A 23,645-nucleotide genomic window follows, 5' to 3' on the forward strand; every position below is an offset into this window, starting at 1 on the left:
CACACACACGCACACTGGGAGCCAGTTCTCTATCTCTCTCTCTCACACACACACACACACACAGGGAGCCAGTTCTGACACAAACACACACACACACTGGGAGCCAGTTCTGACACAAACAAACGCACACTGGGAGCCAGTTCTGACACACACACACTGGGAGCCAGTTCTGACACACACACACATGCACACTGGGAGCCAGTTCTGACACACACACACACACAGGGAGCCAGTTCTCTCTCACACACACATACACTGGGAGCCAGTTCTGACACAAACACACACACACTATGATCTGGAGGAGGGAACCGAGTGTATGGTGTCAAAATTTGCTGATGACACCAAGATTGGTGGAACGGCAAATTGTGCGGAGGGTGTGGAAAGTCTGCAGATGGATCTAGATAGGCTGGGCGAATGGGCCAGGAACTGGCAAATGGAATTTAATGTTGGCAAGTGTGAAGTTGTCCACTTTGGTAGGAATAATGGTAGGAAGGACTATTACTTACATGGTGAAAAACTGCAGCATGCAACGGTGCAGAGGGACCTCGGGGTCCTTGTGCATGAGTCGCAAAAACCCAGCCTGCAGGTGCAGCAGGTGGTCAGGAAGGCGAATGGGATGCTGGCCTTCATAGCGAGGGGGATTGAATATAAAAGTAGAGAGGTCTTGCTGCAACTGTACAGGGCACTGGTGAGGCCGCAGCTGGAGTACTGTGTGCAGTTTTGGTCGCTGGACTTACGCAAGGATATTTTGGCCTTGGAGGGTGTGCAGAGGAGGTTTACTAGGCTGATACCGGAGTTGAGGGGGTTGAACTATGAGGAGAGGCTGAATAAACTGGGCTTGTACTCATTAGAGTTTAGAAGAATGAGGGGAGATCTCATTGAGACGTATAAGATGATGAATGGGATGGATAGGATAGAGGTGGAGAGGCTCTTCCCGCTCAGAAAGGACAGTAGGACTAGAGGTCACAGCCTCAAGATAAAGGGGGGGCGTTTTAGAACGGAGTTGAGGAGGAACCTCTTCACTCAAAGGGTGGTGAATCTCTGGAATTCTCTGCCCGTTGAAGTGGTGGAGGCTGCCTCGCTAAATATATTTAAGACGCGGGTTGATAAGTTTTTGATAGACAAGGGGATTAAGGGTTACGGGGAGAGGGCGGGAAAGTGGAACTGAGCCACGACAGATCAGCCATGATCTTATTGAATGGCGGGGCAGGCTCGAAGGGCGAGATGGCCTACTCCTGCTCCTATTTCTTATGTTCTTATGAGCCAGTTCTGACACACACACACACACACACACACGCACAATGGGAGCCAGTTCTCTCTCTCTCTCACACACATACACACACACACAGGGAGCCAGTTCTGACACAAACATACACACACTGGGAGCCAGTTCTGACACAAACATACACACACGGGGAGCCAGTTCTGACACAAACACACATACACTGGCAGCCAATTCTGACTCTCTCTCTCTCACACACACACACACACACACACACACAGGGAGCCAGTTCTGACACACACACACACACTGGGTGCCAGTTCTGACACAAACACACACACTGGGAGCCAGTTCTGCCACAAACACACACACACAGGGTGCCAGTTCTGCCACAAACACACAGGGTGCCAGTTCTGCCACAAACACACACACACAGGGTGCCAGTTCTGCCACAAACACACAGGGTGCCAGTTCTGACACAAACACACACTGGGAGCCAGTTCTGCCACAAACACACACACACAGGGTGCCAGTTCTGCCACAAACACACAGGGTGCCAGTTCTGACACAAACACACACTGGGAGCCAGTTCTGACACAAACACACACACACACACTGGGAGCCAGTTCTGACACAAACACACATACACTGGATGCCAGTTCTGACACAAACACACACACACAGGGTGCCAGTTCTGACACAAACACACACACAGGGTGCCAGTTCTGACACAAACACACACATATACACACACACAGGGAGCCAGTTCTGACACACACACACACACACACTGGGAGCCAGTTCTGACACAAACACACACATACACATATACACAGGGAGCCAGTTCTGACACACACACGCTGGGAGCCAGTTCTGACACAAACACTGGGAGTCAGTTCACACACACACACACACACACACACACGGGAGCCAGTTCAGAGACATACACTGGGAGCCGATTCAGACACACACACACACACATTGAATTCTAATGTGCTTCCAGAGTAGAGAGGCTGTCCCTGCTTTGCTGATGCACCGAGAAGCAGGTGCGGGATTGCTATGTGACAGCCTGACATACACAAGGAGAGAGAGGGGCAGTGACTGCACTGGAGCCGGGTGACCGAAACTGAACTGAAACTGACGGGGGTGGGTGGGGGGGGGGGGGGGGGGGAGGGGACAGAAGGGGTGGGGGTGGGACTGTACGCATGCGTCTTGCTGCCTGCGGGGGTCCCCACACGCGGCTTCGCCTCTTTACAAGCAGAAAACACACACACACTCTCTCACAGTGTTTGCAGCCTCCTATATATTTATACACAGAGCAAGGCTCCACCTAAGCAGTTAGTTGTGCGGATCCTGAGGCTGGCCACCTTTCTTGCGTTCTGCCCAGAGACTCCAGAAAAAGAAAAGAGGGAGAGAAGAGGAAGAAGAGCAAAAAAATAAAGCGACGCAAATAAACAGCCCGAGGATGCGGATCCACTCCGGCGAGGTGACCAGCCGAGCTCTCGCCTTCCTGTAGCAGAGATGATTTGTGAATGTGTTAGCAGCGCGGTCGCTCTTGTCTTGTATCTGAACACGCTCGGCGCTGACTTCTGCTACGATGACAGGTAGGTATTGTTCTCACTTCCCTGACTGATCACTCCAAACTGCTGACAGTGTCTGTCTTTCCGCTGCTGTTTTCCATCCTATTCTGAGCCACAAGGCAGAGCGAAGAAAAAATGTACACTGTCCCTCCCCGCCTTTTGGTTCCGATTTTGATTTGATTTGATTATTGTCACATGTATTGGGATACGGTTGAAAAGTATTGTTTCTTGACTAGACAGGCAAAGCATACCGTTCATAGAGGGAGGGAGGGAGAGGGTGCAGGATGTGGTGTTACAGTCACAGCTAGGGTGCAGAGAAAGATCAACTTGGGTCCATTCAAAAGTCTGATGGCAGCAGGGAAGAAGCAGTTCTTGAGTCGGCTGGTACATGTCCTGGGGGGTTGGGGGAGTGGAGACTGAATTTTTTGGGGTGCAGGGACTCTGGAGTGTGTCGTCACAGCTGGACAGACCCGGAGATCCCCTTGAGAGTTTTGGAGGAGGCGAGGGGAGGAATAAAGATCCCTCCAGCATGTCAGCCTGCTCAGAAATTCACAGGGTCCTGAGCAGGATCATCACGCACTTCAACTGCACCGGGTCCTAAGCAGACAGAGCAATCACACACTCAAGTCATCTCATTTAACTCAGGGAGTCACAAGAACATCTGTACACTGGCTGCGACAGCTAAAATCCTCATGCTTGCCTTTTGCACTTGTTTACATATATATAAAGAAGAAATAATTCCTCCTTTAAATACAGATTTAAAATGCGGCTGGGAGGTGGAGAAGGAACTCCGGAGCTCCCTGTATGTAACATCTCCCTCCACCCCTGTCAGTTGGGCTGGTGTAAGCCGCAGTGTTTTGATGCTAGGAATTTGTTGCCAACTGATTAAGAAAAAGACACGTTCCCCCCCCCCCCCCCCGCGATCGTGGACCGCGAGTTTAATTCAGTTTCCGGCGACTTGATCTGATTCCCATTTAGTGGGCTGCTTAATTGGGATAGATGAGAATAATCACGCGTGGATAAACTTCAGTGTGCGCGGTTTTTCACGCTCTATTTACATTAAACCGACCAGGAACTGACGGTACATTGACTTGACCGTCAGAGGGAGAGGGATTGACTGCTGCTTGAAGTTAGTTGGCGCTGCAAGGGTTTAAGATTTTCCAGTTTCTTTTCTTAAAAAAAACCCCCACTATTTCAATCAATTTGGGGGACATTTCATCCCCCGTGGCTTTTTGGAAGGGGAAGCGAGACATTGGGACCGACAAAAGCCAAAACCTTGCCAACAAGCGAGAGGCGCAGACTGCTGGTGACAGGGAGGTGTTTGCGTTTGTTCACAGTCAGAGATAGGTTTAATATACGGGTCAAATAAAACTAATTATTAGCTAATTTCGCAAAGTACGCCAGCTCTGATAGGTTCATGTTGAACAACGACGCAAATCAATCAGCCGCCCTCCCTGCAAAAGAAAAGACCAGTCCCCAACAGTGTGATGATTTTGTCTGGGAGAGGGAGGGAGCGTGATTGGAAATATGTTCAAATTAAACATGTATCTACTGTACCCCCTTACAAATAAATGTGCGTTTTCTTACAATCACTGAACAAACCAGCCCTGGATTCAGTCAAAAAAGCATATATGAATAGAAATATCCGCCCTGTGACAAGCATGTGTGTTTTAAGACGGCACTTCTCATATTGATGGTTTCCCTCAGTGCCGCTATGTGTCTGGTCAAAATTATACATGGAGGTAGGGTGGGGTGGGGTGGTGGAATTGATACACCAGGGGAAGGATTGACTCAATGCCAACTTCTCCCCATTCCTGGAGAGAAGGTGCAGAAATGTGGGTCTCCCAACTGCTGAGTGGGAGACTGATGTATCAGCTTAACGTAGACCCGGAATCTCTCCGGCTGTTGTATTTATTAGCGGCGTTGACGCTATTTGGAATGCCCCCATTTGAAACCAGATAGGTTCACGGTTCCACTAAAATAACAAGAGGCGAGGATTTCAAAGGGAGAGTTTGTGCGCCGGTGTCCCATGGAGTTATTTCAGGATCATGATGTGTTGTCACTTAGCCTTTACTGTCGCTCCCTCCCGCTGAAGATGAATTTGAATAAACAGCAGGGAGAGTAAGGTAACGGGGGGTGGGGGGGTTGGAGGAAATGTTGAATGAGTTGTTTTCTGCAACTATCCTCAGAAGTTACATAGATATGACAGCTTGAATCAGATACCTCATGACGAATTTTCTTCTCTCCCTGCTACCCCCCCCCCCCCCCCCGCCAAGCCGCGGAAGTTTTAGTTTGCACTCAGGGGGTGTCAATTTTGGGGTTATATCACCAAACAACCACAGGGAAAATGAAATGTGGAGTTTTTCCCTGAATATCCCTTCTGATTGTGAATGCTATGTAAATAATTTGAGAATAGTATGTCCTCGAACAGACCCCTCTAAACATTGGGGGACGAGGGGGTGGGGTGGGTAGTGAATGTGGTATAATGCTTCAAGTCTGATCTGTTGACTTGGGTGTACAACATACAATATGCCAATTAGAAAGGTATGATAGTTATCTGCACAGTCAGTCCACAGACTGGTTTTTCCAGTAAGGACCAATTGTAATATGTGAATTACCTGCATTTTTGTCCTTCATGTTTCATTGAATTTGTGTTTGGTGTTAACAATATTGCTCTAGTGTGCAAAAGCAAAGGAGGTAAATATGCTGATGTGCAGCATTGTGAGAACTTCATCACAATTCTCTGGTCGAATAATCAGTTAGCATTCTAAATGACTATGAAGTCTCTTGCAGCGGAGTAACATATTAAGGCCAAACTTTTATTATGACACATGGATGTCAAAGCGATTAAGCGTCATCTGTATAGCTTCAACTGTCTTTAAGTATATGTATGTGTGTGTGTGTATATGTGTGTATACATATATAAATAAAATAATATGAATTTGTATCATGTCTTTCACAACCTCGTTGTGTCCCACATAATGTTACCGATGAAGGACTTTTAGATTGTTACTGTTATATGTAGGAAACATGGCAGCCAATTTGCACAAAACAAGGTCTCACTCATGTCCCATTAGTCTCATCTGGGGCTCAATTAGTAGCACTCTTGCCTCAGTTTGAAGGACCACTCCAGGACTAGAGCACAAAGGAACCAAAGTTGACATTCCAGTGCAGTATTGAGGGTGTGCTGCACAGTTGGGGGTGGGGGCTGGTACCATCTGTCAGATGAGATGTTTGAGTGTGGAATTTGCATGCTCTCCCTGTGCCTGCATGGGTTTTCCTCCAAGTGCCCTGGTTTCCTCCCATGTCCAAAGATGTGCAGGTTAGGTGGATTGGCCATTTTCAATTGCCCCTTAGTGTCCAAAGATATGTAGGGTAAGGGGATTAGCAGGGTAAATATGTGGGGTTTCAGGGATGGGGTCTGGGTAAGATGCTCTGCTCGATTGTCAGATGTGGAGACACAATGGGCCAAATGGCCTCCTTCTGTACTGAAGGGATTCTGTGTTAAGCTGAGGCCATGTCTGTCTCGGATGTAAAGTATCTCCTGTCACGATTGCAAAAGAAAGCAGGATATTATCCCAGTGTCCTAACTAGTATTCATCCCTCAATCATTTTCACAAAACAGGTCATCTGGTCATTAAAATGTAGCTGTTTGAGAGAGTTTGCTGTGTGCAAATTGCTTGTTGAATTTCCTACAATACAACAGTGACTGCACTTCTAAAGTAATTAATGGCTGTAAAGTGTTTGATATATCTGTGGTCGTGAAATACACTATATGAATACAAGTCGTATTTTATGTATTTTTACAAATGACATGGCAAGGTCATCTGTTTCAAGTGTTGGTTGAGGGAAGGATATTGTCGAGAATATGCAGAAAACTCCTCTGCTCTCCTTCAAAGGAGGTGGCATTAGATTCAAGCTATTATTCTTAAAATGCAATGTGCATCTAGCATATTCAAGTTATGCTGTCACTTGCACCTCATTATGCCCCACATTGAGCTCAGTGACAAAGCAGCTTTGCACTCATTGAATCACAATGCAGTTCTTAGCTGCCACATATTCCATGTTTTTTTGTCTTTAACTTATGCATGCTGTGCATCTTGGAATATAAACACCATGTTGTCCTTTGTGGGTTTTTGGTGACATGCATGAAGAACACCATTGTGCACATGCTCAGAACTATGCTATGCAGGTAACTTTTTTAATGCCACGACAGAGCAGTGGATAAATTTGAATTATTCCCAGGTAGATTTCGCGGTAAGTGGAGAAGCGATGGCACTTGTTGCTGACCCCAGAAAAAGCTTCCCATAAAGGTCCAGTGAATGCTGTGACATGGGATTTACACAGTAAAAAGTCTGACAACACCAGGTTTAAGTCCGACCGATTTATTTGATAGTACACTCACTAACTTTCGGGGTTAGTCCCTTCGTCAGGTGAATGGAGAGCTCTGGCCTCAGGAGGGACTAACCCCGAAAGCTAGTGAGTTTACTATCAAATAAATCGGTTGGACTTAAACCTGGTGTTGTCAGACTTTTTACTGTGTTTACCACAGTCCAATGCCGGCATATCCACAACATGGGATTTCCCCAGTCTCAAATAAAACCAGAAAGTGCTGGAAAATCTCAGCCAGGCTGGCAGCAGCTGTGGAGAGAGTGAAACAGAGTTAACATTTCTAGTTCGATATCACTCTTCTACGGAATTCCCTTTTCACAATGTTAATTGGGATTTGGTGCAAGGTCAAGGCGATCGCCAGGCAATTTAGCAACAGTGATGTCAGCAATGAGGGTAAGCAGCCAATCACATTTAAGTATTCTCATAGACAGCATACCAGGAAGTATATTTTTTATTTGCTCAGGGGGTGTGGGCATCACTGGCTGGCCCAGCATTGATTGCCCATTCCTAATTACCCTTGGACTGAGCGGTTTGCTAGGCCATTTCAGAGGGCATTTAAGAATTGGGCAACAGAAAAATTGTTGTGGGTCTGGAGTCACGTGTAGGCCAGACCAGGTAAGAAAGCAAATTTCACAGATTCAGCCCATTGGGTCCGCAGCAACTCTCTGACAGGGTATCTTACCAAGGCCCACCACCCCACCCCCACCCCTAACTGACACATATTGAGAAACTAAGGCTCAATTTAGCATGGCCAATCCACCTAATGTGTACATTTTTGGACTGTGGGAGGAAATCGAGGCACCCAGAAGAAGCCCATGCAGACACGGGGAGAATGTGAAAACTTCACACAGTTAATCACCTTTCTTAAATGTCATTAGTAAACAAGGTTTTTATCAAAATGTTTTATGGTTATCATTAGACTTTCAATTCCAGATTTTTATTGAATTCAAATTTCACCATCTGTCACGGTGGGTTCAAACCTGGGTCCCCAGAGCATTAATTACCCTGGTCTCTGGCTTACTAGTTCAGTGACAATACCACTACACCATTTACCTCCCGAGTTTTTCATTTTTAATTAAACTATTATTGCCTTTGGAATTATCTTTCAAAGAACATTGGTGACTGAGTGATTGAATATATTCAAGGCTGGATTACATAATTTTTGACCAATAAAGGAGTTAGGTATTGAAAAGGGATGGGAGTGCAGCCAAGCAAGTGGAGTTAAGGCCACAGGTCTATTGGAATCATTGCTGGACTATTAATCCAGAAACTCAGCTAATGTTCTGGGGACTCAGGTTCAAATCCCGCCACGGCAGATAGTGGCATTTGAATTCAATAAAAATAATCTGGAATTAAGAATCTACTGGTGACCACGAAGCCATTGTCAATTGTTGGAAAAACCCATCTAGTTCGCTAATGTCCTTTAGGGAAGGCAATCTACCGTCCTTACCTGGATTGGCCTACATGTGACAATAATGCGGTTGACTCTCAATTCTGCAACCTCCACTCCCCCTCAAGGGCAACTAGAAATCGGCAATAAATGTTGGCCAGCCAGTGTTGCCGATGTCCCATAAATGATTAAAGATACACTGGATAAAAACAAATTTACTCTGGATGCTGGAATCTGAAACCAAAAGAGAAAATGGTGGAAAATCTCAGAAGTCTGGCAGCATTTGTAAGAACAGAAAACAGCTGACATTTCGAGTCTTGATGACCCTTTGCCAAAGCTTTGACAAAGGGTCATCTGGACTCAAAATGTCAGGTCTTTTCTCTCCTTACAGATACTGCCAGACCTGCTGAGATTTTCCAGCATTGTTTCTTTCAATCCCAAAAGAGAAAATCAGGTCAGCCTTAAAGTTAATTTATTCGTGTCACAAATAGGCTTACATTAACACTGTAATGAAGTTACCGTGAAAATCCCTTAGTTGCCACACTCCAGCACCTGTCCGGGTACCCCGAGGGAGAATTTAGCATGGCCAATGCGCCTAACCCGCACATTTTGCCAACTGTGGGAGGAAACTGGAGCACCAGGAGGAAACCCACGCAGATACGGGGAGAATGTGCAAACTCCACACAGACAGTGACCCAAATGGGGAATCGAACCCGGGTCCCTGGCATTATGAGGCAGTAGTATTAACCATTGTGCCATCATGCTGCCCAAACATGATCTTTTTGGATGGCGGGGCGGGCTGGCTGGGCCGGGCGGCGGGGCGGGCGGGCTGGGCCGGGTGGCGGGGCGGGCTGGCTGGGCCGGGTGGCGGGGCGGGCTGGGCTGGGTGGCAGGGCGGGCTGGCTGGGCCGGGTGGCGGGGCGGGCTGGGCTGGGTGGCGGGGCGGGGCGGGCTGGGCCGGGTGGCGGGGCGGGGCGGGCTGGCTGGGCCGGGAGGCGGGGCGGGGCGGACTGGGCTGGGAGGTGGGGCGGGGCGGGCTGGGCCGGGTGGCGGGGTGGGGCGGGCTGGGCCGGATGGCGGGGCGGGGCGGGGCGGGCTGGGCCGGGAGGCGGGGCGGGGCGGGCTGGGCCGGGCGGCGGGGCGGGCTGGGCTGGGCCGGGAGGCGGGGCGGGCGGGCTGGGCCGGGCGGCGGGGCGGGGCGGGCTGGCTGGGCCGGGAGGCGGGGCGGGCGGGCTGGGCCGGGCGGCGGGGCGGGGCGGGCTGGGCCGGGTGGCTTACTCCTGCTCCTATTTCTTATATCTTATTCTTTTATTACTATCTTTATGAAGAGCAAAATAAATGACTACAGCAGAAACATGGGATTATGTAGAAACTGAAATATCATGAGCAAGCTTTAGAAAAAAAGTGAATATTTTAGTGCCATCATGGAAAAATTTGACATTCCACAAATATATGAACAGCTTTTCAGGATCAGCGAGGCTATTAAGCAATGATTATGTATTTAATATGCAGCTAAAACCAGCTTTACATCATTTGACAGGTGTACCTTTTCCAGGGCTATAACAGTGAGACTGACAGTTTTGTAAGTTCAGTAATTTCTAGTTGATTGCGACACGGTAGCACAGTGGTTAGCACTGCTGCTTCACAGCTAGCAGAGACCTGGTTTCAATTCCCAGCTTGGGTCACTGTCTGTGTGGAGTTTGCACAGTCTCCTCACGTCTGTGTGGGTTTCCTCCGTGTGCTCCAGTTTCCTCCCATAGTCTAAAGATGTGCGGGTTAGGTTGATTGGCCATGCTGAATTGCCCCTTAGTGTCCTGAGATGTGTAGTTTAGAGGGATTAGCAGGTAAAATATGTGGGGATAAGGGGGTAGGGCCTGGGTGGGATTGTGGTTGGTGCAGACTCGATGGGCTGAATGGCCTCTTTGTACTGTAGGGTTTCTACGATTGCAGTCTGGGAGAGTCTCCCCTAGTGTTCCTATAGGGAAGTGTTGAATCACTGATACCAACTTCTGGATTTCTAGATTTAACTGCATGCATCCGGCCCCTAGAAATTGTTGTTAATTTTGCAGGAGTAGTTAGTGCCAGTTTTGGATGACTGACAGTTTTAAAACATAGAAACTCGAAGCAGGAGTAGGCCATTTGTCCCCTCTGCCATTCATTTTAATCAGGGCTGATCATCAGATTCAATATCCTAATCCCCCCGCTGCCCAATATCCCTTGATCCCTTTAGTCCCAAGAGCTCTATCTAATTTCTTCTTGAAATCAGACAATGCTGTAATTTTGCCATCTTTGCTACTACAAAATCTGAACCTTAGAGGATTTTCACAGCATTGAAGTTATGTTACATCTGATCAGTAGCCCAATCAATGTGAAGTGCCCTTAACTTGTACCTTGGATTTTCAGTGCACTCAAGAGTCAGACTGGAACCTAACGGTTGAGAGGTAAACTGCAGCTTTCACATTGATATCAAAGTAGTGGCATCGAGAAATGCCTCAGTTTTATTCTTGTTGAGATGTAATCTGATGTTTTTCAGATAGTCATCCAGTGTCCTTTCTGTTAATTGGTGTTTCTCAATTTGTGGATTAAGTGTGCAGGTCTGGTGCAACAGTCAACTGTGTGCCCATTTCTAGAGTGGAAAAGAATCTAATTCTTCCCAGAATGTCACTGTTTTACAGTCTGTGGTCAAGTTTTCAAAGCCTCACCTACATGGTGCTGTGAACAGTGTGCGTGATACATTGCTGCTTGTAAATTCAGTGCTGTTCCCCATAAACAAAAACACCTGTCACCCTTCTTGTGCAAGGCATTAAAATATTGGATCATAGATTTATCTCATAACAGCGTTCAGAAACTGTCCTCAACTTCGGAGTTCAAATTCTTCCAAAAAGCTCCAATCTATGAACTCTCAGAACTTAATTTAACTCCCATCAAATATATTATGAGTTCGATACTTGCAGATAATCAAGATTTGATTTATTATTGTCATGTGTATTGGAATGCAGTAAAAACTATTGTTTCTTGCACGCTATGCAGACAAAATATACTGTCCATAGAGTATGTAGGGGTGAAGGAAACGATTGGGTGCACAATATAGTGTTGCAGTTACAGATAGAGTGAACAGAAAGGTCAGCTTCATAGAATCCTACAATGCAGATGGAGGCCATTTGGCTCATCCAGTCTGCGCTGACCACAATCCCACCCAGGCTGTATCCCCATTGATTTATCCTAGCCATCCCCTTGATACTAAGGGGCAATTTAGCATGGCCAATCAACCAAACCTACACATCTTTGGACTGTGGGAGGAGATCAGAGCACCTGGAGGAAACCCACGCAGACATGGGGAGAACACACAAACTGCACATGGACAGTGACACGAGCTGGGCATTGAACCCAGGTCCCTGGCACTGTGAGGCAGCAATGCTTCACCACTGTGCCACCATGCCACCTAGCTTAAGCATAATAATGTTGGTGAAGGTGCAATGATTACATGACTTGAACAGTGTTTTATTGTGAACTTGGTTTTAAAAAAATCTTACATTCCCTTCCCCCAAAGTCAATGGTTACATTAAAAATAAAGACTTTTTGGGTACAATTTAAGAAGACCTTGTAAACAAAAGTGGACCAATTGCCACATGCTCACCTCTTTATTGTTGTCTTCAAGGTATTTTTGCATTGCCAACACTGGTAGATCGAATGAATTCCAGAGTAGTATTTATGAAATTAATCAGACCATTCAAGTATGTGGGTCAGGGCATACTTTGAGTTGTATCAAGCTGCCAACATGTTGCACGCTGCAGTCAAGAATGTGGTCGGAATGGAGGAGCAGGTCAGATTTGACACCATCGCAGTCTGATTCATATGAGTCTGGAGTCAGTGCTAGTTTTAAACTGGAATTGTGCGTTCAGATGTCTATCAACAGTCGACTGTTGCACCAAATTAATTTTCAGTGTTTAAGGCTCAGCTCAGTGTGGAGTAGCAGATTTAAAGATGTGCTTCTGAATTCACCTAATAAGCAATGAATAGCATTGTGTACAGCAAGATAATGTAGTTGAAGATCTAGTCTAAGCTATATTCCCTGTGATCTTTGCTAATCTGCAATAATTGAAATTGTTAACCAAAGCGGTAAGGGATAATCTATTATCATAACAAAAATTTGTCTTTATAATTAAATATACTGTATGTCATTTAGTTGCTGCAATTTTAGATTTTAAAGTTGAAATGTTAATGTGTTAAAATATTCAGTATTTTGGCAGTCTAAACTACCAGTCTGTTCTAGTGACCTATATAGTAATTGGTTGGAGAATTATAGTGTGTAAGTGCAATTCTTTGTTATTTTCAAGCAACAGGATTTTGGAAGCCTGATTGTGTGATTTACTGTATTTCTTCTGGATCTGACATCTTGGCAATAACCTTGATATTTTGTATCAAATATTTCAGCCACCTATCTGAAGCCAGATGGATGCTTTATCCATATTCCTGTCAGCTGTGGTATAACATGCAGTAAATTTACTGACATGATGAGAAAGACTTTTTTATTTTTCTCCGTTGCCCTTCTGTTTGTAACGCTGCTCTCTCCCTGGCTTCCCAGACGCCAGTGAAGTCATGCCAAAACGATTACAATGTCTTTTCTCCTATTTAATGCAAATAAATATCAAAGTCAGGACATCATTTCTTTTTAAAATTGCCCAACTTGAAAGCAAGATGAGCACATTTTGAGAAGTTAGGGACATTCAATATTTAATCGGCTGCAGTGCATCCCAAAGTTGCTGTTTGCAATTGTGCCCAACGAGCAACTTTCATGGCTGAAGAAACCATTTAGTCTCTTGTAACTGCTTGACAGTAGCTACACTCCACTGCCAAAATATACTCAGAAAAGGTCATGCCTCTCACATAAGCTTCTCTTCCTACTAAACTAGAAATTGCTTTTAACATAAAAGCAAAATATTGCGGATGCTGGAATCTGAAACAAAAACAGAAAGTGATGAAGGGTCACCTAGACTTCAAGCATTGGCTGTATCCCCTCCCTGCAGATGCTGTCGGACATGCTGCGATTTTCCAGCATTTTCTGAATTGCTTTTGACATGGTGCGGTGGGCTCTGCAGTATTTTAAAGAACCTCGAATAAAGAATCCTACAATACAGAAGGAGGCCATTCGGCCCATCAAGTCTGCACCGACCACAATCCCACCCAGGCCCTATCCCCATAACCCCATGTTATGCCAGGGAGACCTAGCAAATCTCCCTGACATTAAGGGGCAATTCCACATGGCCAATCCACCTAACCCGCACATCTTTTAGACTTTCAGAATTCTTCTTAAGCAATCATTTTTGAGAGTAATTGAAATGAAAACAGGAAAAATCCATTAAAGAAATTATTAAACAGCTCCAACTAGTCCTTTTTACAGTGTCTTCACTAATCAGGAAAAACACACATATTAAAAGCTGGTGTGGCAGTATCATTGAACAAAACTGATAAAAAACAGAACACAGCAAGTTAGAGCTCTGTCAGAACCCTTCCTGCTAAGCTGTATGCAGACCTAAAATTTATTTATACTAATCAGAAAGTTATCTACTATTAGGCGTATCTGATAAACAGAAATAAACTATAAATTGTTTGAAAGGAACAACTCTGAGTCAAAATGTGTGCAAATCTTTTCTGAACTCTTTGGACATTACTTCTGCATACTTGGGATTTCACACGCTTTGGGTAAAAAGTTTGTATGGCTTAAATATATAATTATATTTCAAAACAGCTTTACAATGAAGCTTCAGTAAATTTTTTTTTGAATAATCAAGGTCTCTGCTTAGCAGTGTTCGTGAAAAAATGCATGGAATTGTGGAATGCAATCCCCAAAACACTGGTTAAAAATTTGGAATCCTATATAACAAAAACAGAATTTGATTTATTGAATCACTATGAATCATGAATGCTGCCCCATCACATGGCTTAAAAATCCTGGAATCTCAGTAGCAAGAATGAAAACTGTTTTATTTTGTAATTGTATAGGAGTAGCTTATCTCATAATTATTACACTTGAGCTATAGAGGAAGGCAACTGGGAGAAGACCACTTGTTCTCAGCTGTTCTTTACAGACCTAATGATTTTAACTGATGTCCCCATCTGGAATGTCTGGATTTTGGAATAGAATTGACTTGCAATTGCTTTTTAAACAGTGGAACAGAGCGGAGGAGATGCAATAGTACGGCAGTGCTCCAAAGAACTCGACAGTTATCAAATCAAGGGTTTCTAGTGTATGACTAGCTACTGTGCTCAGTTATCCTTGCACGGTTCTTGTTGAGAACAGAATGTTTTTCTCATGTTTTTAACTGAACAAGATATGCACCTGCCAAATGTGTTGCCAAGGAAAGCCGTAAGGTTTGCACTGTGGGCACTATTGATAAAAATGGACCTTGTCATGACAGTAGCCCTTTTGGGCAATTTGCATTCAGGCACCTTTTATTATTCATTGGGTTGCAAGATCTATTTTATTGTAGGCTTATTGAAGGGAAGGATGTCATTTCTGGGTAAGATCACAATAAGGCAATCTTAGCCCAAGTGTAGCTCAAATATATGCAAAAAATAGTTTCTTTCAATGCTATGCAATGATGTGTCTGAACATAAATTTGAAAGAAGCCCTGCTACATATTGGAAATTTCTCCAATTTTCCCATTCTGTTCAGTTTTCAGCCTCTCTTTCTCAGGATACATTAACACTATATTGTATGTATTTTCAGTAGTTCCCTTTTTGTCTTCTGTGGTCTGGGAAGGCCCCACCTGCCCTGTCTGTGGATGCAAAAAATTCCCAAGACAGTGTTGCAAAGTAAATGCTTTTGGGGTATCTTGAGATCATGGAATTGTTATATAAATATCAGCTTTTTCTTTACAGATAATGCTACATAAATGCCAATGTAAACTCATGAAGTAGGTGGTATTTGAATGTTAAAATAATATCAAACAGCGTGTTTTCACTGGTCAAAGTTTATCCATCAACCAAAAACTACTACATCACTGTTTGTGTGTCTATGCTGTGCACTGTTTGGCTGCTGCTTTTCATATGTTGCAATAATTGACACTGTGGCACAGTGGTTAACACTTCTGCCTCACAACGCCCGGGTCCAATTCCAGCCTTGGCTGACTGTGCAAACTCCACACAGACATTCTCCCCATGTTTGTGTTTCCTCCTGGTGCACCAGTTTTCTCCCACACTCCAAAAATGAGCAGTCGGGGAGATTGGCCATGCTAAATCGTCTCTTAATGTCCCAAAATGTGTAGGTTAGGGAATCAGCTATGGTAACTGTGTTGGGGTTTCGGGGATAGGGTGGGGGAGAGGGCCTGTGTAAGATACTCTGTCAGAGAGTTGATGCAGACTTGATGGGTCAAATGGCTTCCTTCTACACTGTAGAGGTTCTATGAACTGTTGACAACTTTTCAAAAATACTTAACTGGCTGTAAATGCTTTTGAGGTTTCTTGAGGTCATGGAAGTTGTTTTATAAATATAAGCCTTTCCTTTCCAGATAACACTACATAAATGCCAATGTAAACTACTGAAGTAGGTGGTATATAAATGCTAAAGTAACAATGACACTTTGAGCAGCAATCGAGCTGGTAGATGGAGTCCCAGTGGAATAAAAAACATAACAGCAGATTCATCTACTTCAGTTCTGCAGGCAGATTGTTCTGTACCAACTCAGAAAGCAATCATTTGTAAATCAACCTTCAGCATTTAGTGGAAGGAACTTAAACATCAATTTATGTTGATGAAGTGAGGTTGAACAGTTAAGGCCTATACTTTTTGGAATTCAGAAGAATTTGATTTATTATTGTCACATGTATTAATATACAGTGAAGAGTATTGTTTCGTGCGTGCTATACAGACAAAACACACCATTCATAGAGAAGGAAACGAGAGAGTGCAGAATACAATGTTACAGTCATAGCTAGGATGTAGAGAAAGATCAACTTAATGCAAGGTAAGTCCATTCAAAAGTCTTGACAGCAGAAAAGAAGAAGCTGTTCTTGATTCGGTTGGTACAGGTCCTCAGACTTTTGTAACTCTTTCCAGACGGAAGAAGGTGGAAGAGAGAATATCCGGGGTGTGTGGGGTCCTTAATTATGCTGGCTGCTTTGCCGAGGCAGCGGGAAGTGTAGAGTCAATGAATGGAAGGCTGGATGAATTGCGTGATGGATTGGGCTACATTCATGACCTTTTCTAGCTCCTTGCAGTCTTGGGCAGAGCAGGAGCCATACCAAGCTGTGATACAACCAGAAAGAATGCTTTCTATGGTGCATCTGTAAAAGTTGGTGAGAGTCGTAGCTGACATGCCAAATTTCCTTTCTCTTCTGAGGAAGTAGATGCATTGGTGGACTTTCTTAACTACAGTGTTGGCATGGGGGGGACCAGGATAGCTTTGGACACCTAAAAATGTGAAGCTCTCGACCCTTTCTACTTTGTTCCCATTGATGTAGACGGGGTATGTTCTCCTTTATACTTCCTGAAGTTGATGACAATCTCCTTCGTTTTGTTGAATTTGAGGCAGAGATTATTGTCACCACACCAGTTCACCAGATTCTCTATCTCATTCCTGTACTCTGTCTCATCATTGTTTGAGATCTGACCCATTATGGTGATGTTGTCAGCAAACTTGAAAATCAGATTGGAGGGGAATTTGGCCGCACAGTCATGTGTGTATAAAGAATATAGTAGGGGGCTGAGAACACAGCCTTGTGGGGCACCGGTGTTGAGGATGATCATGTAAGAGGTGTTGCTGTCTATCCTTACTGATTGTGGTTTGTGAGTTTGGAAGTTCAGGATCCACTTGCAGAGAGAGGTGCCAAGGCCCAGGCCATGGAGTTTGGAGATGAGTTTTGTGGGAATAATGGTATTGAGCTGTAGTCAATAAATAGAAGTCTGACATAGTCCTTGTTATCTAGGTGTTCCAGGGTTGAGTGCAGGGCCAGGGAGATGGCATCTGCTGTGGACCTGTTGCAGCTGTAGGCAAACTGTAGTCGATCCAGGTAGTGTGGGAGGCTGGAATTGATTTGTGCCATGACTCGCCTTGCGAAGCACTTTATCATGATGAGATTGAGGGGAGGTCAAATTGAGGTATACAAGATGGTAAAAGATATGGATAAAGTAGACATGGAGCGGATGTTTCTGCTGATGGGGCTTTCTAGGAGAAGAGGTCATAGTCTTAGGGTAAGGGGCAGCAAATTTAAAACAGAATTGAGGAGAAACTACTTCTCCCAAAGGGTTATGAATCTGTGGAATTCGCTACCACAAAGTGCAATGGATGCTGGGACAGTGAGTAAATTTAAGGAGGAGTTAGACAGAATTTTGATTGGCAATGGGTTGAAGGGTTATGGAGAGAATGCAGAAAAATGGGGCTGAAGAGCGTATCAGCCATGGTCAAATGGTAGAGCAGACTTGATGGGCTGAATGGCCTAATTCTGCTCCTATATTTCATGAACTTATGATGCTGTGCTACATTGAAATGCCCAAATGCTGTATGTGGGAAGAAATTACAGCTGGACAATCCAGGCTGCTCACAGCCGTTGGTTCATTGAGGGAAGGGCCATTTGCTTCAGTTGTGAAGCCATCAGAAACTGAGGTGAGGGGCAGAGGGGTGGAGGGTGGGTGTGATAGGAGAGGTGGGGGAGAGTGGGGTGCACAGGTCTAAATCCAGCTCTGTAGCATCCTGAGGCATCAGATCCTGATTTGGCACCATGTGTTTACATTTCCACTTGAGTACCACAGCAATATTAATATTGGAGTACACTCTCAGAGAAACTCTAAGGGTTAGATTGTAGGTGGTGGACAGGTGAAGATTATGGCTGGTTCTTTGAGCATCAAGTCCTTTATGAGGGCTGGGCCTTACAAGCAGGTTCCATACCAATGCCACCCCACCACCTTCCCCATCCTCCTGCAGGTCACTGGCCAGAAGAAGGTCCAAGGGGTGGTGGCAGGAATCATCAACGCTGGGGAGGGTGCCAGTTGTGGGTACGTGAGGGAATCTGAGCTATGGCAGCATCATATTGTTATTATTGAGGTCCCTGGAGGAAATGGCAACATTTCCTAATCCCACAAGAAATCTTTGAACACTTATCTGCTCTTGTCTCTTAGGTTGTACTACCAGGTTTTATTGAGAGAAGGCCTCACAGTGGTAAATATTGCTTGAAATTGCGTTGACTTCATGTAGACATCATGAAACCCTGATTTGCACAGATTCATGAGGCACCTGGGAACCTGGACCACCCAGTATACGAGCCCTCCAGGAAACTGCCATCGGAGCAGGAATAGAGTATCAAGTCTCCCATCTCCATTTTAAATCCCATTTCATGGTTGCTGCGAGTTAAAATCCCTCTTAATTGTTGATTTGTCTTGTGAAAGTACATTTGCAGTGTAGTTCCACATCTCATACGATCAGTAAAATAAAATCACATGTTGGAATATGGTAAGCATTCCTTTGCTTCTTCTGAAAGGACGACCCAGACTATGGAATTAAAATATATAGAGTAAAGAAAGGTATATCACCTACATTGACATTTCTCATCACTCCTGTTAAGTGTATAATCACTTGTCTGTTACATAACCATCCCAGTGGTATTAAGTCACTGTGTGGGGATCTATTAGCAGTCTGTATTCCTATCCACAGAGTGGAAATGATGGTTTGCATTACATGTTGCTGAACCTGCACTGATTTAAATGCTGTTTAATTGCAGCAACATCAAAAGAGGAAAGTCTCACCAAACTTTGCAATACAGCAATATTTTTAATATGAATTTAAAAAAATGTTGTCTCCGTTCTTACCGTTATAAAGCCATTACCCAGAAGTTTAAGTTTACTAGTGTCACAAGTAGGCTTATGCACTGCAGTGAGGTTACTGTTTCTCTCTCCATAGAATGTTTACAGCACTTTTTGTTTTTAAGAACATAAGAACATAAGAAATAGGAGCAGGAGTAGGCCAACCAGCCCTTCGAGCCTGCCCCGCCATTCAATAAGATCATGGCTGATCTGTCGTGGCTCAGTTCCACATTCCTGCCCTCTCCCCATAACCCTTAATCCCCTCTCTTATCAAAAACCCATCAACCCGCGTCTTAAAAATATTTAGCGAGGTAGCCTCCACCACTTCAACGGGCAGAGAATTCCAGAGATTCACCACCCTTTGAGTGAAGAAGTTCCTCCTCAACTCTGTTCTAAACCGCCCCCCCTTTATCTTGAGGCTGTGCCCCCTAGTCCTACGATCCTTTCTGAGCAGGAAGAGTCTCTCCACCTCTATCCTATCCATGCCATTCATCATCTTATACGTCTCAATGAGATCTCCCCTCATTCTTCTAAACTCTAACAAGTACAAGCCTAATTTATTCAGCCTCTCCTCATAGCTCAACCCCCTCAACTCCGGCATCAGCCTAGTAAACCTCCTCTGTACTCCCTCCAAGGCCAAAATATCCTTGCGTAAGTACGGCGCCCAAAACTGCACACAGTACTCCAGCTGAGGCCTCACCAATGCCCTATACAGCCGCAGCAAGACCTCCCTACTTTTATATTCAATCCCCCTCGCGATGAAGGCCAGCATCCCATTCGCCTTCCTGACCACCTGCTGCACCTGCAAGCTGGGTTTTTGCGACTCTTGCACAAGGACCCCGAGGTCCCTCTGCACCGTCGCCTGCTGCAGTTTTTCTCCACGTAAGTAATAATCCTTCCTACCATTATTCCTACCAAAGTGGACCACCTCGCACTTGCCAACATTAAATTCCATTTGCCATTTCCGGCCCATTCGCCCAGCCTATCTGGATCCTTCTGTAGATTCTCCCCACCCTCTGCACAATTTGCCTTTCCACCAGTTTTGGTGTCATCAGCAAATTTCGACACCCTACACTCTGTTCCCTCCTCCAGATCATCTATATAAATGGTAAATAGCTGAGGCCCCAGCACCGACCCCTGGGGCACGCCACTAGTCACCATCCGCCAATCCGAATAGCACCCATTGACCCCCACTCTCTGCCTCCTATTTGCCAACCAGTCCTCTATCCAAGCTAACACCCTACCCCCAACTCCATGCCCCCTGACCTTCTGCAATAACCTCTTGTGAGGTACCTTGTCAAACTCCTTCTGAAAATCAAGAAAGACCACATCCACCGGCTCTCCTCTATCCACCGCCCTAGACACATCCTCATAGAACTCCAGTAAATTTGTCAGACACGACTTCCCTTTAACGAAACCGTGCTGTGTCTGCTCTATCAAGCAGTTCCCCTCAAGACGCCTCGCTATTTCCTCCTTGATGACAGATTCTAACATTTTACCTACAACAGACGTTAAACTAACAGGCCTATAATTCCCCGCCTTTTGCCTGGCACCCTTCTTAAACAACGGAGTAACATTAGCCGCTTTCCAATCTTCCGGCACTTCCCGGGAATCCAGACGCCTTCTGAAAATCAAGAAAGACCACATAGAACTCCAGTAAATTTGTCAGACACGACTTCCCTTTAACGAAACTGTGCTGCTTCTGCTCTATCAAGCCGTTCCCCTCAAGATGCCTCGCTATTTCCTCCTTGATGACGGATTCTAACATTTTACCTACAACAGACGTTAAACTAACAGGCCTATAATTTATTTCAGTTTTCATTTGAATAAAAATATTCAAAACTTTTTTTTAAAGTTATTTATTCGTCACAAGTAAGGCTTACATTAACACTGCAATGAGGTTATTGTGAAAATCCCTTACTCGCTACACTCAGGCGCCTGTTTGGGTACACCGAGGGAGAATTTAGCACAGGCAGTGCACCTAACCAGCACATCTTCTGGACTGTAGGAGGAAATCAGAGCATCTGGAGGAAACCCATGCAGATGCGGGGAGAACGTGCAGACTCCGCACAGACAGCGACCGAAACCGGGAACCCAGGACCCTGGCGCTGTGAGGCAGTAGTGACAACAGTTGTGCTCACCGTGCGGCCCCAATGGGCTGGGAAAGAACAAAAAAGAACAGCACAGGAACAGGCCCTTCGGCCTTGCAAGCCTGTGCCGATCATGATGCCTAACTAAGCTAAAGAAAGCCTTTTGCCCTTACTCAGTCCATATCCCTGTATTCCCTCCCTACTCAAGTACCCATTTCGATGCCTCTCAAATGTTGCTAATGTGCTTGCTTGCACCACCTACTCTGGCAGCACGTTGCAGGCACCCACCACTTTCTGCTTGAAAAATGTCCCCTGCACATCTTCCTTAAACGTTCCCCTTCTCATCTTGAACCTGTGTCCCCTTGCAATTGATACAAGCTCAAATCCATCTCCTTAGTTTCGCCAAAGTCCAAATTCCAATTGAATCCAATGCATGGTCCACGCAAGAGAGGCATACAAGAACCAAGCTGAGAAGAAAAGTCATTGTGCCTGATCTGGGTGTTGATCAGATGCTTCATCTTTGTCAGAAGGGAATATTAATTCTCAGGTAAGCAACTAATAAAGAGATAATTTGAGAGAGCCTGAAATAACAAGGAAGCCTTGTGTTTAGAGAGCACTTTTGATAACTGCTGACTTCTCAAAGTGCTTTCGAGTCTGTGAAGTTTTTTTGAAGTGTTGTCGTGTGGTAATGTAAGAAATGTGACTGCCAATTTGCGTGCAGTGAGTTCCAATAAACAGCCACTTGATAATGTCCAGATAATCTGCCTTTGGGAAGCTGATTGATGGATAAATATTGTCCAGGAAATTAAAGATAAACAAAGGGAAAGGCAGTGGCGTAGTGGTAATGTCACTGGGCTGACAATTTAAGGCTAATCCTCTGAGACTAACGGCAGCTGGTGGAATTTGAATTCAATTAATAGATCTGAAATTAAAAGCCAGTCTCAGTAATGGGATGGCAGGATTGTCGGATGATGAAAGATTTGGTTGACTGGGTGTGTATTCACTGGAGTTTAGAGGGGATCAAATTGAAACGTACAAAATTCTGACAAGTCTGGACAGACTGGACGCAGGGATGTTGTTCCCCTGGTTGGCGCGACTAGTGCAAAGAGATACAAGGCAGAATTCTACCGCCTCACCCATCACAGAATTGGAGCAGGTGAGGGGCGGACAACGGAAATGTCCATCGACCTTGAGTGGGAGTTCCTGGTCTCGCTTGAGCGAGGCTGCTTAAAACCTGCCCACAGTCTCAGGATACGGGGTAGACTACCTAGGACTGAGATGAGAAGAAACATCTTCAGTTAGGGAGTGGTGAACTTGTGGAATTCCCTGCTACAAAGGGCTGTGGAGGCTAAGTCATTGAGTATATTTAAGAAGAAAATAAATGTATTTCTAGACTCCAAAGGTGTTAAGGGGTATGGGGAGAGTGCTGGAATTGAGATAGAGGATCAGCCATGATCACATTGACTGGTGGACAAGGCTCGAAGGGCTGAATGACCGACTCCTGCTCCTACTTTCTATGTTTACTTGGTATTGTATGTTTGGCCAAAAGGTGGCCTATTTTTTAACATCTACCCACACTATAGTAAATTGTATAATAAATTTTGTAGAATAGAATTGACTAATTTTCCAGTCCTTATTCTGTACCTCTGGAGAATCCCATATCCCTGTTTGGTGCTATCACAGATATACATAGAAACATTAATAGAAACATACGTAGAAAATAGAAGCAGGAGCAGTCCATTAGATCCTTTGAATCTGTTCTGCCATTTATTATGATCATGACTGATCATCAAATTTAATACCCTGATCCCACCTTCTCCCCCAATATTCCCTGATTCCCTTTAGCTCCAAGAGCTAAATCTAATTCCTTCTTGAATCAAACAACATTTTGGCCTCAACAACTTTCTGCGATAGTGAGTTCCACAGATTCATCACTCTCTAGATGAAGAAATTTCCCCCCACCTCTGTCCCAAAAGGCTTACTCCTTGCCCTCAGACTATGACCTCTAGTTCCGGACACACCCACCATCGGGAACATTCTTTCTGACTCTACCCTGTCTAATCATGCTAGAATTTTCTAAGTTTCTATGAGATCCCCTCTCACTCTTCTAAACTCCAGTGAATATAATCCTAATGACTTAGCCTCTTCTCATATGGCAGTCCTGCCATCCCAG

The 23,645-nt window shown here is 44.9% G+C and overlaps 1 protein-coding gene across 2 annotated transcripts in view; it reads left to right on the top strand.

Moving 5' to 3' along the window:
* Positions 1–2,515: 2,515 nt before the first annotated feature.
* LOC145344208 (protein O-mannosyl-transferase TMTC2-like) overlaps positions 2,516–23,645 on the top strand; it is a 190,134-nt gene continuing 169,004 nt past the window's right edge. The window contains exon 1 of one of the 2 annotated variants that reach the window (XM_080191174.1): positions 2,516–2,826. In XM_080191174.1, coding sequence (XP_080047300.1) covers positions 2,744–2,826 — 83 coding nt within the window. In that variant the 5' untranslated portion in view covers positions 2,516–2,743. The remainder of the gene's footprint in view (positions 2,827–23,645) is intronic. The other variant, XM_080191175.1, reaches the window with a different exon arrangement.

This window comes from Carcharhinus amblyrhynchos, chromosome 6 (assembly GCF_965287045.1).
Source record: "Carcharhinus amblyrhynchos chromosome 6, sCarAmb.v2.hapA, whole genome shotgun sequence".
NCBI lineage: Eukaryota > Metazoa > Chordata > Chondrichthyes > Carcharhiniformes > Carcharhinidae > Carcharhinus > Carcharhinus amblyrhynchos.